General features: G+C 39.3%; 1 protein-coding gene across 13 annotated transcripts in view; it reads left to right on the top strand.

The window, feature by feature from the left end:
* Positions 1–14236, top strand: part of kcnc2 (potassium voltage-gated channel, Shaw-related subfamily, member 2) — a 123965-nt gene that overhangs the window by 96956 nt on the left and 12773 nt on the right. For 3 of the 13 annotated variants that reach the window (XM_012852750.3, XM_036133665.1, XM_012852751.3), the window contains exons 2-4: positions 3651–4581; positions 9750–9920; positions 12749–12810. In XM_012852750.3, coding sequence (XP_012708204.2) covers positions 3651–4581; positions 9750–9920; positions 12749–12801 — 1155 coding nt within the window. In that variant the 3' untranslated portion in view covers positions 12802–12810. Of the gene's footprint in view, positions 1–3650; positions 4582–9749; positions 9933–12748; positions 12811–14236 lie in introns of all 13 variants that reach the window. The other 10 variants (XM_036133663.1, XM_036133664.1, XM_036133662.1 and 7 more) reach the window with 4 other exon arrangements.

Genomic DNA, 14236 nt, shown 5'->3' with positions numbered 1-14236 from the left:
CACATATGTGTATACATAAATTGTGTATACATACACCTTTTGTGAAGTCATTCCCAAGAGCCATAATAGACAAAAAAAATCAATGCATCACACGTGTTAAGATACAGCTGGCTGTGATTATACACCTCACCAGTAGGTGGTTTTGTGTGCACATGAAGCTCCAAGAAATGAACCCTTTCTAGAACCAGTTGGCTCAAGTGGTTCAATGCCTCATGAGGCTTCATCTCACCATCACTACTTAAAATGCTGTTTAAAACACTGAAAGACTGGCACTGAAAGTGATTAAAGTATTTTATTTTTAACCGTGATAGTTTTGGCTGTTCTTCTCAGCTGGCACTGATGACCTGTCAACAAACCAAACCAATCGCTAATATTGATTACTGTTTAAAATTGTGACTGTGTGAATGACTTACCTCCTGTCTCTTCCTCTGCAGGGTGTTCAGGCTAAAAGATTCTCCGGGAGCCTGAACACCTTTTAAAGGTTCGGAAGAGTCCATCATGGATTGAGGGGGAGAAGTAAACTGTATTTTGGTTGTTGTAGTATGTTAGGAATTTAGATATAAATGTTCAGATAATTTTAGACTGTTTGTTAAATAAAGTGTAATGTTTTTAGCTACATTATTTGTTAGTGTTTGTATGTTAGAGTGTGAGTGTGTTTCCCCTGTTTGTTGGTAGACCTGGTTAATGGGAGGGATTAGTGATCTATAAAAGGCTGCTTGTAAGAAGCTAGAGTGATTGTGGCTGCTCCTGTGACCTGTTTGCCAATGTTGGAGAACAAACACCAAGTGACTGCACCTTTTCTCTGCCTCAAGTCTCCTGCTTAAACCAGCCTCTAAGGGCCATTCTAACAAACACCTAGAGCCTGTCTTCCAAAGGTTGCTTTTAGCCAGTCATGGTATGACATGAAAATGTAAGCAGGAGGCGCCAGAAGAAACCACAACAAGTTATGCTGGTTAAGGCACTTGTTGTTGTTCTTCTTCTTTCAAAGAAGAAACCGTGGATTCTGACAAAACAGATGTGATAGCAGCAGCTACGCCTGCATCCTCCTGCGTTCCATGTTTATGTTGGTTCAGTTGCAGCTCTTGATTTCATCACAGTTGGTAAATCCTGCCTTAAACTATAATATGATTTATATATGAAAAAAGCGTTATTAGATTTTATTCTGGGACTATTTCATATTCAATGAACACAAAAACGGGAAGGTAGAAAAAAAGAAGAGGAAAAGATGAGACAACAGGCTAAAAGTGAGAAAAGGTGATAAAATAGAGGAAAGGAAAAGGAGATAGCAAGATAACATCCTCAAAGCCTGCTTCTACACCTGCAAAGAGAGATATAAAAAGGATAGCGAAACAAACCTACAGTACAAACAACCAATTCCTTCATACCATGAATGAAAAATGCACAATATATTTATTATGGGATGTATAAAGTGACAGCTAAAGTTATTGGTAGGGGTTTTCTGTATACAAGTGTATCTGTATGCCCCTGAATCAAGTACCTGTAGGTATTTGCGAGAGTGCACTTGTGTATGTAAGGTTTATCCATAAGAAAATGCTCAATAGTGGTTGTGAGGAGCCAAATATCCACCCCATAGTGCCGAGGGAAACCAGAACCCCAGACACCCGAAAGACCCCCAGAGCAAAGGTGCCCATTAGAGATAACTGCCTCTCCCATCCCAGGGGAGAGCAGAAAGGAGCCCCAGGAAACCCCCAACAGCCACAGTACCGAGGTCCATGGGAGCTGCGGCGACAAGCCTGCGGGCTCCACCTACAGCAAGCTAGGCCAGAGCGGATCCTGCCATGGGCCCAAATACTTGAGGCTCATGGCACCCCACACCCCGTCAGGGCCCAGAAAGAGCCACAGGGCCCTGACCCCTTGAAGCACCCGCCAGGAGTGAGCCAGCACACAACAGAGCACCCAGCTGCAGACATCGAGGACCACCAATGCACCTTTAGGCCAAGGCGGCAGCCATCGGAGGGGAGCATGACGGATTGGGGGTGGGGGTGGGGGTTGGGGTATGGGTTCTGCACTTATTGGAGACCCGCGATTTTCCAGGTGAAGGGGTAGTCCAAACCCAACCTGTCATAAAGACAAACAGAAAACCGTGTACCCAGTTACAACCACATGTTCTGACACTAGTGCCCACACATGCATATACTCTTACCCACACACCAAAAAAAGGGAGGGGGGGACGCACTACACACACTCGCACTCACCACATACATCCTATACTCCAAGGTCCAGGCACCAGCACCCGAGAGGAGTATCCAGCCCCAAGACGCGGGAAGTGAACCCCATCAGGGTGGGGGGTAGGGGGATCACCACAACCCAACCTACCTGGTCCATACTCCAGTCCTAACACCCCACCCCAATCCCAGAGCAAACGACCCACGGGTCCATCCACTCGGAGATGGGACCAGCATGAACTGAACAGACCAGCCAATCAGGACCCCTTATCTTTTCATAGAAATGCAACCAGTTCAAGAAATCAATCTACTTATCAAAGACATACATGAAGAGTTACTGTTGTCATGACATACATTTCTGTACTATCAGTTGAATTGTGGGGGAAACTTGAAGGGCAAAGCAGCCTTCTGACCAGATGTTGTCTCAGATATAGCAAATGAGTACACATTATAGGGTAGTAAAGATACACGCATACAAGTAGAAGTTATATATACAAATAGAATGCATAAACACAGTTCAAGATAAAGGTGACCCAAATAGTGGCAAGGATATTTTGAGAGTGTGTGAGTCATATGATCCGAAAACCAAGAGGGAGAGTGTGAAACAACTTCGCCGGCACTCAGTAGGCAGTGCACAACTACGGGTGGGCTGTGGGAGGAAAGTGTAGAAGGAGCATTCTAGGCTGTGCGTGGAAATCTGCTATTGTGGCTCTTGGAGAAAATCTGTAAATGTTTGCAATGTCTGCTTCAACTTCTTTTAGGACAGTTGCATTTCTGTAACAGACAGGCAGGTTACTATGAAGGAAAGAATATTATGTGTTGCTTGTTGTAAAACTTTGATTACAATCCAGAACCTCTGAAAACTCCGTTTCACCTTTATAACTTTTGAAATAACTCAATGCTCTTCTTTTTTGGAGTACTTATGGTGTGGGGGTTTTAGTTTATTGCATAAAGTAATACATGCTTTCTTTACAGAACACTGGTTTATAAGTAATACTTTAATTATTCTGAATAACATCAAGTTAGTAGGCCACTGTAAATGCTGCCAGTTTTCCTTAATAAATTGCAAAACCTTCAAATATTTAGCTTCCAAACACAAATAACAATAGAGGAAACCTTTATTACTGCTTATTGCAAGCATATCAGTAATAAAGTAGTTATTACTCCATACCCACATCTTATTTATTTTCTTTTATTGTTTTTTTTTTTGCATTGGTTTGGCTTATAAACACTTCCTTTTTGTCTTATATACCAGCAGTAATAAATGCATTTTGACATCAACATTTCCATTTTAGTTTTGCACACAGGTGATACACATATAGCATCTAGCATAAAATCAAGTATGAATGCATGTTTTGGTGTGCAGCATATTACTCATCATTTTTATATTAAGTGAAAGTAGGCTAAAACATAGGAGAATGATTGATATTAATGCATTTCTTCCCTTTGCTTTTTCTCTTTTAGTTTATTGCCTTTGCATCTTTGTTCTTCATCCTGGTTTCCATCACCACCTTCTGCCTGGAGACCCATGAGGCTTTCAACAAAATCATCAACAAGACTGATGTGCGGAACAGCAGCGAGCCTGACCCGGTTCCACAGTACGAGATTGAAACTGATCCTGCGCTCACGTATGTGGAGGGCGTTTGCGTGTTCTGGTTCACCATCGAGTTTCTCGTGCGGGTGACTTTCTGTCCAGTCAAGTTGGAGTTTGTTAAGAGTGTTCTCAACATCATCGACTTTGTGGCAATTCTGCCCTTTTACCTGGAGGTGGGGCTGAGTGGCCTTTCTTCAAAGGCCGCCAAGGACGTGTTGGGTTTTCTCAGGGTGGTGCGTTTTGTTCGGATTCTACGTATCTTCAAGCTAACACGTCATTTTGTAGGCCTTAGGGTTCTGGGCCATACATTACGGGCCAGCACCAACGAATTTCTGCTGCTAATCATTTTCCTGGCATTGGGAGTTTTGATCTTTGCCACCATGATATATTACGCCGAAAGAATTGGTGCCAAGCCCAATGACCCCACAGCCACGGACCACACCAAGTTCAAGAACATCCCCATTGGCTTCTGGTGGGCCGTGGTGACCATGACTACTTTAGGCTATGGGGACATGTATCCAGAGACCTGGTCAGGCATGGTGGTGGGAGCGTTGTGTGCTTTAGCTGGCGTACTGACGATAGCCATGCCTGTCCCTGTTATCGTCAATAACTTTGGAATGTACTACTCTTTGGCCATGGCTAAGCAGAAGCTACCCAAGAAGAGGAAGAAACACATCCCTCAGGCAGTGCAGGGAAGTTCGCCGACATACTGTAAAGGTGACCTCAACACAACTTGCAACAGCACTCAAGGTGACTTGTGCCATGTCAAAGGGGGTAGATTACTAGAACGCAACCGTTCAGGTAAGACTGTAATGGCAGGCAAAACTGATCAAAATTACTGCATTTATATAGCTTTTCTGTTTTTCTTAACCACTCAAACTGGCTAAAACACACATCGATGTCTACAAACACTAACTTGCAGATCAAAGTTACTACATAATTTGATACCAAGGGGATCTTATTTAGGCAAGTGAAGATAGAACTAACAATTTAAAACTGTGAATCAACTTTTCCTGATGAGCCAAATTTATGCCTGAGCCTTTTTAACAATTTCCCTCTGGGATTATTAAAGTATGTCTGATTCTGATTCTGATCTCAGTTAGAAAGCTGTCAACACTTCACATGTTACTTTCTGTGTCCTACACCACAATTAACTTTTCCACATCTTGTCCAGATTCAACCATAAGGTTCCATATATTTCAATGTGATTTTATATGACAGGTAATATGAAGTAGTATTGAATTGGGAAGTGGAGAGGAAATGCTGAATGGGTTTCAATTGTGTTTACAGATACAAAGTATGGTATGCATCTGTATTTAACCCACCTGATTAAATGCTATGTTGAGCCAAATTAGCTTTAAATGTTTTTTCGAATATGCCAGCTTTGCACAACAAGACTCTGAGTAATTGCTCATTCTTCTTTGCAAAATAGCTCAAGCTCGGTCCAATTGGAATGAGTATCTGAGAACAACAATTTTCTAGTCTCGCCGCAGATTCTATATTGGATTTACATAGCTCTGGGCTTGGGGTCCTTCTAAAACATCATTATGTTTTAATTGTAGGTTGGTTGGATGTTTAGGAACCTTGTCCAGCTGGAAGCTGATCCTCCATAATAATCTCATGTCTGTTTTAAGTCCTAACAGCTTGTCTCTCCAGCTTCCCCCACAGCATGATGCTGCCACTGTGTTAGAGTTTTATACAGTATTAGTTTCCTGTCACACAGTTTTTTTGCATGCATGCATGTTTGCAAAACACTATAGTCTCCATACTTAGACCACAGCAAGTTTTTCTACATATTTGCTTTGTCTTCTGTATGACTGGAGTCAAACACCGTGGCTTTCTGTCAACATCAGCAGCAGCTTTGTCACAGTTACCATAGGACTCTTGGCTGTTTCTCTGATCAGAGCTCTTCTGTCTTGGTAGATTTGTAGTTGTGTTACATCCTTTAAGTTTTTGAATGATAGCTTGTACAGTCCTCTGTGAGATTTTTAAACATTTGGATGTTTTTTACTTGGTCTTCATGGTGTTGTTTGTCCACTGATGTTCTCATATAAACCTCTAAGGCCGTCACAGAATAATTGTACATATACTGAGATCAAGATGAGATACACACAGAGGGACTCTCTTTTTTAAGTCGGTGTAATTGGCTTTACTGAATATTATTTTTGGAATATCAGAGTAAAATTGGCTAATTATAAATATTATTATAATATATTAATATAAAAAAATTACAAATAATTTTTATATTTGTATTTGTAAAAACAATGTACACCCTTTCTTCTACTTCATAATTAAATACCACTTTGTGGTGGTCAGTCACATACAATCTCATTAAAAAATCATTAAAATCTGTGGCTGAAAGAGTCAACATGTGGAAAGGTCAATGGGGTATAAATACTTTGTGGTGCAAACTGTATAAAGATCCAAACGAGCAATCATATTATCCTCACAGCCCTTTCTCCTTTGCAGCCTTCAGCAGTGGTTGCCACAGTGACAAACGAGCCGATGCAAAAGACAATGAAAAAAGTGTGAAATGGCTCAGGCTGATCAGAATTCAGGGGAATTGCATTCCAGACTTTCGCCTAGTAGGGATTGTTCACTTGTTGTTTAGGCTGTGGGTTGTTGTTTTTCTTCTCCAGGTCCATGTCGGTAATTTACGCTGACACATCTGATATTGATTGAAATTAGTGCTAAACTTTGTGTACTAGCTTTATTTAAATTCCAGTGACAAGATCCCCAAGGGTAAGTGTGCATTCTGGGCTTTTTGCAGTCTGTGTAATATATGTCAGAACCTTATGCCTGATAAGAAAAGAGTAATTTGTGCCTAGACTGAATGCATAAGTAGATTCAGTTAGCTTCAGCTGTTAGTCATTTACTTAGAGGACATTTAGAATGTACTGAGCTCTTTCTGAATTAGGGTTCTTTAAATAGACACATAATTTATGTTTCAATCAAAAACCTTTCAGATGGTTTTAAAATAGGCAGTTATATTTAATACCATATTTGGCATTTTTTCTTGTACTGTTTAGAATCTTGAGTTAACTTCACAAATAGTTTCAACAGTACTCAAATCCAAAAGCATGCATACAATCATATTCAATAAATCAGAATATGCATTTCTAAGAGGCTTGTTTGTCAAGAGTTTAAAAGTAACTTTTGAAAAAAGCAACCTTTAAGCTGGTATTAAACATACTTTTCAATAAGCTCCCATTTCTGCATAAAAACTTTGCTTTTTCATTGGTCTGATGCAATATTCTAATCTTAAATGCTTTGATTTTATTAGCTGGAAGTGAAAAATAATAATTAACATAATTAAAAGCTTTAAAACATCATTAGTCTGTATTACTGTATATAATGTGTTTCACATAGTGAATTGAGTTACTGAAATAAATAAACTTTTCAAAAATATTAGAAACTATTGAATATCACTGTACTTTAGTTGCAGTGACAGAAACAGGAAAAGGAGTGGAAAACATCACAATGTCCAGATCTTTCTATTAATAAAGGTGGTTTAAATCATAGGAATGGGGTTTGCAGAAAATCTGTTGGTTTTGAAATCGTGACCTCTGAGCATTGTGCTGTATTTTCAGACTAGTGTCAGATCCATTCTCTGGGGCATCACGGGTGTGTGCAAACAATAAACAAAATATTACTTTACCCCAAAACTGTTTAACAGCTGAGCTAATTTTTCTGTAGGACGAGTTGCCAACCATTCTCCACCAGCTGCCAAATACAGTAAGGTACACACTATAGTGTGCCAGGAGCAAAATAAGCAGCAGCATAGTGTTGTGTAATTATGGGCAGTATATTTGCAATATTTTGAGATACAACTAATAGAAAAATATGTCAACTGTATGATGCATCAAAGACAAGTAAAGTAAAGCTTAGTGTTGCTGTATGAAATTCACTGAGCCACGTTGACTTTATTTTATTTAATTTGATTAATTAATTCATAAATTAAGAATATAAGTTTGTTATGATTGGCATGAGTTTCAATGAGAATAACACCTACATTTTAGCTTCAGGATTATTATTCTTGTTTATACTTAATCTTTAATGGAAACGTGTGACAAACGCTTTTTTTGTCAACACACTCAAAGGATACCATGAAGCTTTGTCCACATCATTAACTGTACAGAATCTGACCTCTGACCTGAACCCCGCTGCATGGTGATGGATGACATTTGCTGCACTGTTTTTAGTGCGGCAAGGGGAGGGCATGTCATGAATGCAACTCTCCTGTCACCTCAAACTATGCTACTCACTCAGCTACTGCCTACTTCAGTTGGCTTCTATAACACAACAAATACACACTGTAAAAGAAAGGTGCTACCTACGGTTATGTGAATAAAGTGTTTGGTCGCTCACAGTTTTGATCTGTTTTGAATTTTTCCTCACACCAGAATGTTTAACAAAATCAAAACAAATCTAAATATCAGACAAAAGTAAGAAAGTGAATACAAAAATGCACTTTACACCTCATTGTTTATTTTCGTATTCAAATTTTTGCCAAACCAGTCTGGTTGTGTATGAAAAGGTAAATCCCCAGCTTGTTGGATCATAAATTAACTGTGATTTACTATATTTTTTGGACATCTATATTCACTTTCACTAGCCAAATCATAAAGTTACTGTCAATAGAACCTGCCATACCACATGAAGTAGGCTAGAAGATATCAAAAAGCAAAATAGCATGCTCCAACCTAAAGGAGCTGAGGAGGAGAAACCACCAGTAACATAAATTGGGGCGGAAAGAGTTGTAAAGCCATTTGTAAGGATTTGGGACTTAAGCAATTACATTTAGGGCACAAAAAAACATCTAAACCACTGCAGGTCTTGTTTCTGTTAAATCAGCAGTAGGTAACTTTTGTTTAAATATATTCTTTACATATTTGTTAAAACTGGCACAGTGTTCTGACAGTATAACATGATAATTTACAAAAAAAATAAATAAATAAATCAAGCTTCTTTGGCTCGTCCCAGTGGTCCTACTGCCATTTGCAGAAACATGCCACCCCCGGACAGAAACAACCAATCAGAGAGGGGAGGAATGTCTTATCGGTGTGAGTCACCCTCGGGTAAACCCTGCTCACACCCTTCACCCGAGCCGTGGAACTGCCGCGCTTGGATAATTTATAGGGTAAACGCAGAAAGTGAGTGGAATTGGCATGTTCGACCGCTTAAACCACCACAGTTGAACTGTGGGACTGCAAAACATTTCCGCTTCTCCAACCTAAACATATCTATCTAATCCAGTCCAATCACAGTACAGTAGTCAAACACCCCTTCAGAAAAGATGTTCTGCCCAGACGTTGTCGAGAACATGCAGGGAGACCCTCCAAAACAGGGCTGAGAGAACAAAATTATGTCATTTGCTTGAACCTTGTCAAAAAGGAAAGTTTTAAACCTAGTCATAAAAGTAGACAGGGTGTCTGCCTCACGGACTTAAGCACCCTTACATTACGTAGAAGGGCAATGATTCGAATTACACTAGCATGTCCATCCATCTCTGAATTGTTAAGAAAAACTAAATTAAGGTTTTAGAGTGGCCAAGTGAAAATCTAAACTTAAAATCAATTGAGATGCTATGGCATAACCTTAACCGAGCTTTTAAAGCTTCAAACCCTCCAAACTCCTCTACAGTAATGTAAAAGAGTCATTACCAGTTATCTGAAGTGCTTGAAGGCAGTTGTTGCTGCCAAGGTGGGCACAATCAATTACATGCTTTAAGGAGCAATTTACATTTTCACAAAGAGCCAGACTGGTTTGGATAGGGTTTTCCCTTTTCTTCTACTTATTTAGGGGATTTTTGTGTCATAAACACACTTTTTGATGTTCTAAAAAATGTATGTGTGACAGAAATGTGGTACAATACTTTTTTATAGCACTGTACGTAAACTCTTCACATTTACTGTACCGAATCAAAAGAATTGTCAGAGAATTGCATATTTCGGCTTGTTCTCCCACAGTTCTGTCAGCAGACTGCAGCGCTGGCAGCGACCTGAGCATGTCTCTGGAGGAGATGGTCCCCATGCGACGGTCCAGTACCCGGGAACATGACCGTCGAAGTGGGGGGACTTGTTTCTTGCTTGCTGCTAGTGACTATACGTGTCCTGCTGATGGAGGGATGAGAAAAACAGGTAACTGCATGTGTAAGTGCTTTCCTATCTATTTTAATTAAAACAAGAATACATATTTAAACACGGTCAAGTCACTTATATCATTGTATTTAAAGAAATTCGAACACATTTTCAATGCATAATTTTAAATCTGTTTTTTCAGAGTATGATTTATTTGTAATCCCCTATAATCCTGCATTAAGTTTCTTTTTTATGATTGGTATTTTTGTTTACCACTTTCAACCAGTTAAGCAACAAGTTGAGCATCTAGAAGCAATCGTCCAATTTGGAGATAATTTGATAAACTTGCAGAACAGAGATGGATATGTAAAGAATTTGAAGTGATATTGTCATCACTTCAAACCCAGATAGTCGGTCAAAAACAGAGAGTTAAAGTCAACTGACATATGAGAAATCATTATCAGCACTTTGGAGTGGGAGACATGGCAACATTATCATCAAATAATATTTTTTTCAGTAAAATCAACAGTCACACTTTTTACTCCATTTCCCTTGTGAATAAATACAGCCTTTATAAATACAATATGTATCTGAATAAACTTTTATGAGCAGGTTTTCTTATGTCCAATTCAGTTTATCTACATGTCAAATTTCGTCTCAGGATATAGGATAAGAAGACTAACAGATCCAATATATATGCTTAGATATGTAATTAAACTAATTCATCATATCAAAAGATTAACATTCAAGTAGATACACACAGATGTTACACTAGTTATAATTCAGTGCAGTCACGTTGAATTTATTTGTAAATATATAGATAGATAGATAGATAGATAGATAGATAGATAGATAGATAGATAGATAGATAGATAGATAGATAGATAGATAGATAGATAGATAGATAGATAGATAGATAGATAGATAGATAGATAGATAGATAGATAGATAGATAGATAGATAGATAGATAGATAGATAGATAGATAGATAGATAGATAAAATAGTGCATACAACTGCATACAGCGAGTATGTGGCAACAGGATATTTAACTGGTTAAATGCATCAAATCGTTAACTTTATAGACATCCCTCATTCCGCAAAGCATGTAAGCATGTAGCCACAATAATAAGAAGGCTTTGAATCCTCTCTACAGTTTTTCTAGCTCGCAGGCTCTCAAGACTAAGTAAAAAACAATTCTTATAGTGTTTTAATAGAAAAGCTAAACAGCAACACAGGTATGCAGCACTATTGCAACATAACACCTAAATTGTAGGTTTAAAAGGTAAAGGGGGACAATAAGAAAGATACACAAGCCAGGGCCCAGAACAGCAACAGATCTATAATTTATGAGTCAAGGTAGAGTGGAGATGGTTAGATGAATTAGGTAATACAGGTCCTGCTCTGACCTATCCTAGTGGAGAAAAATCGGACCCCCAAAGCTCTTGATTTGCTGCTCTGTTTACATTGCAGCCTTTATCTATTTTCCTGAGCTATGAATCATGTAGCTCATATATTCATATATATCAAAAAGCATGAAATCCCAGATACAAGCAGCTGAGATTGGCTTTCTCCATACAATGGCAGGGCTCCACCTTCCACCTGAGGAGCCCCATGGTGACCTTTGAGTAGAGCCACTGCTCCTCTGCATCAGAAGGAATTAGCTTAAGTGGTTTGGGTACCTGAGGTCCTCCTCAGGTACTTCCTTTGGAGGTTTTCAGGGCACAGAGAAGTGCATCCTTTGCAGACTTAAGGCTAGAGGGAGTAAAGATGCTGTATCTCTTCTAAACTGGAATTACTTTGGGGATGTCCCACAATGAGGACAAGAATGCCACTAGGGAGGAGGATGTCTGGGTTACCCTACTGGACCTGTTGCAACCCATGATCCAATCTCAGTTCATCGGGAAATGATGAAACAATAGATAAACGGATGATTTAATTATCTATAAATTACAGTGTACATCACTGGCTGACTGGATGTATTAGTCATGCCTGCCTTTGGGACACGATGGGTTTGAAGACAGTGGCTTGGCAGCTGAGCCATCAGCCAGAAAAGACAGAAATAACTTGCAGAAAACTGTAGTGCACCCCATCCTTTTCCTGCTAATCTTTATCCTGGGGATAACAGAATGGATTAATAACAGCTGCAAGTATGCACACACACCATACCAAACAAGAGACTTTTTATGGCAATGTGCCTGAATCCAGTACTAGCACTGCAGAAGGCCAACATCCTTCCATCCAGGGAACAAAGCAACGGATCTGTTACAAGCAATGCTGGTGCTGTGGTAAATGTTTGAGTTAAAACCTGAAGCACTAATGCGAGTAATGGACATTTCTACCTCTCATTAGCCAGCACAACAGTTGGTGGCCATGAAAACTGAACAGCTGGTGCTGAAAGGACATTATTGCTCCAGGAGGTGTCACACAGATTGTTCAGGCAACTCCCGCTGCTGCTTGGGTTTTAAGAGATGCGATGGGCGCCGCTCCTCTCAAAGTGCTGTTTAAAAATCTACATCTGAGGTAGACTCTGATCCGTCCATGAACTCCTTAATATACATGATACGACAATAGATTCCTTGTTACTTTCTTACAATGACATTTGGACAAGTCAGTAACTTCCTTCATTACTATTCCCTAACACCTTCTTGGGGTACATTTACATATCCATATTTGGCCTGCATATTTATCCAAATGCATCCAAATCATCCAATTCCTTTTGGCTGCCTGACTTGGCACTCAAATGTTTTGTTTTGGATTTTTTTTTTCCAGTGAATGTATTTTAGCAGCGGCGTTAAATATAGAAGGGGGGATACAGAAAATAAGCTAGATGGGACCTTAAAAAGACAGACCTTAGTCAGAATTCTCATCAGTTGATCCGTGTCCTTAGCAACAGGTACGCCAACATCCCTGGAGGGGGGAAGGCTCTTTGTTCAACGATAGTCAGCTCAGGTAACGTAACGTGTGTGTCTGCTGCAACCAGTGTGAAACATCACAATATTTTTGAGCAATTCTGAGGATCCAATGCTTCTATGCAGCTGACTCAGAACTGTCGCTTTCTGCACATGCACAATTTATTCGTGTTTTCTTGTTGCTTGGAAACATTTGAATAAATTTTGACCAATTTTTTATTTATTTTTTTTCTTTGGGCTGTTGCCACATTCATCGCCCATTTATAGCAGCAAGATAAATTGCCAAGTATCATCTGTCACCAAGGCAATGATACACCCTCAGTCATTCTGCTGATAGACCCGTTTGCTTCAGTTTCACATATTTGTGTGTTATAATGTATCAGCCAATGAAAATCTCGAACCTACTGGCCATTTATTTTAAGTGCTAGATCAAATTCTGCTGATACAACTTGTAAACAAGCTTTATCTGCTGCCCTGAAATATTTGATGGCAAATTCAAAGACAGTATTTAAATGTGCATGAACATAATTCAGTTTTTAATAGAAACTCCGACAGAATATAAGGCAAAAGGCAAGTAAGTATCAAACAATAATCAAAGTTCAAGACCAAACCTAACCAGAGTGTACAAAGAACCAAAACCTACAGGTCAACACAAATGTTTATTTTTGTTTGTTTGAGGAATTTTCCCTTTAGTTTAGTATAATGCCAGTTGTTTTGTTTTTAATTTCCAAGGCCTAAAGAAAATTCTGAACTTTTCCCTACATTTAGTATGGCATATATACCTTACTAACTGAAAAACAAACAAACCTGGTTACGTATGGACAAAATAAATAAAAAATCTGCAGTGTTCTGTATGCATACGTGTGCAACCTTTAAACTGAGACTTGATTGTAGCACATTTTGATTAGCTGGCATAGATTCTGAGTCATCAGGGAAACAAAACTAAGGCAAGCACACCTCTGCTGTTGCTTCTCAAAGATGTTCCACGTCTTATCTGACAGGCTTTCTCAGTTCGGAGCATGGGTTAAATGGAACAGGCTTTTGAATTTTAGCTAGAACAATCACAGGGTAGTTGAGGAGCCTAATGAGACACTACCACCCATTTCCTCTCCAGTTCATTGTGGGCCCATTTTCACTCGGTGATCCAAACTAGTCACCCACCACTGCCAACATGGGAGACCTTTTCATTCAGTTCCAGCCTTTGATCTTTGTGGGTACACACACCTACCATCAGTTGTAGATTTGGATTTACAAGAATTAAAGTTTAGTGGTCCTTGTAAGATTTGCTTTGAAATATGCGCCTTCACATCTTTCAGCTAAAGCCACATTTTGCAGAGAGGTTACAGGGGATAACAACTGTCTTGTTGAACAAATGTATCAGCCAGGGAAAGGACGAAAAGAATCATAGCATCAAGTATATACAGTATGATATAGTCATGAGTAATTGCCGGAAACATATACCTAAA

The sequence above is a fragment of the Fundulus heteroclitus genome, unplaced genomic scaffold (genome assembly GCF_011125445.2).
Source record: "Fundulus heteroclitus isolate FHET01 unplaced genomic scaffold, MU-UCD_Fhet_4.1 scaffold_66, whole genome shotgun sequence".
Classification (NCBI taxonomy): domain Eukaryota; kingdom Metazoa; phylum Chordata; class Actinopteri; order Cyprinodontiformes; family Fundulidae; genus Fundulus; species Fundulus heteroclitus.
This window is presented reverse-complemented; position numbering and strand designations above follow the sequence as displayed.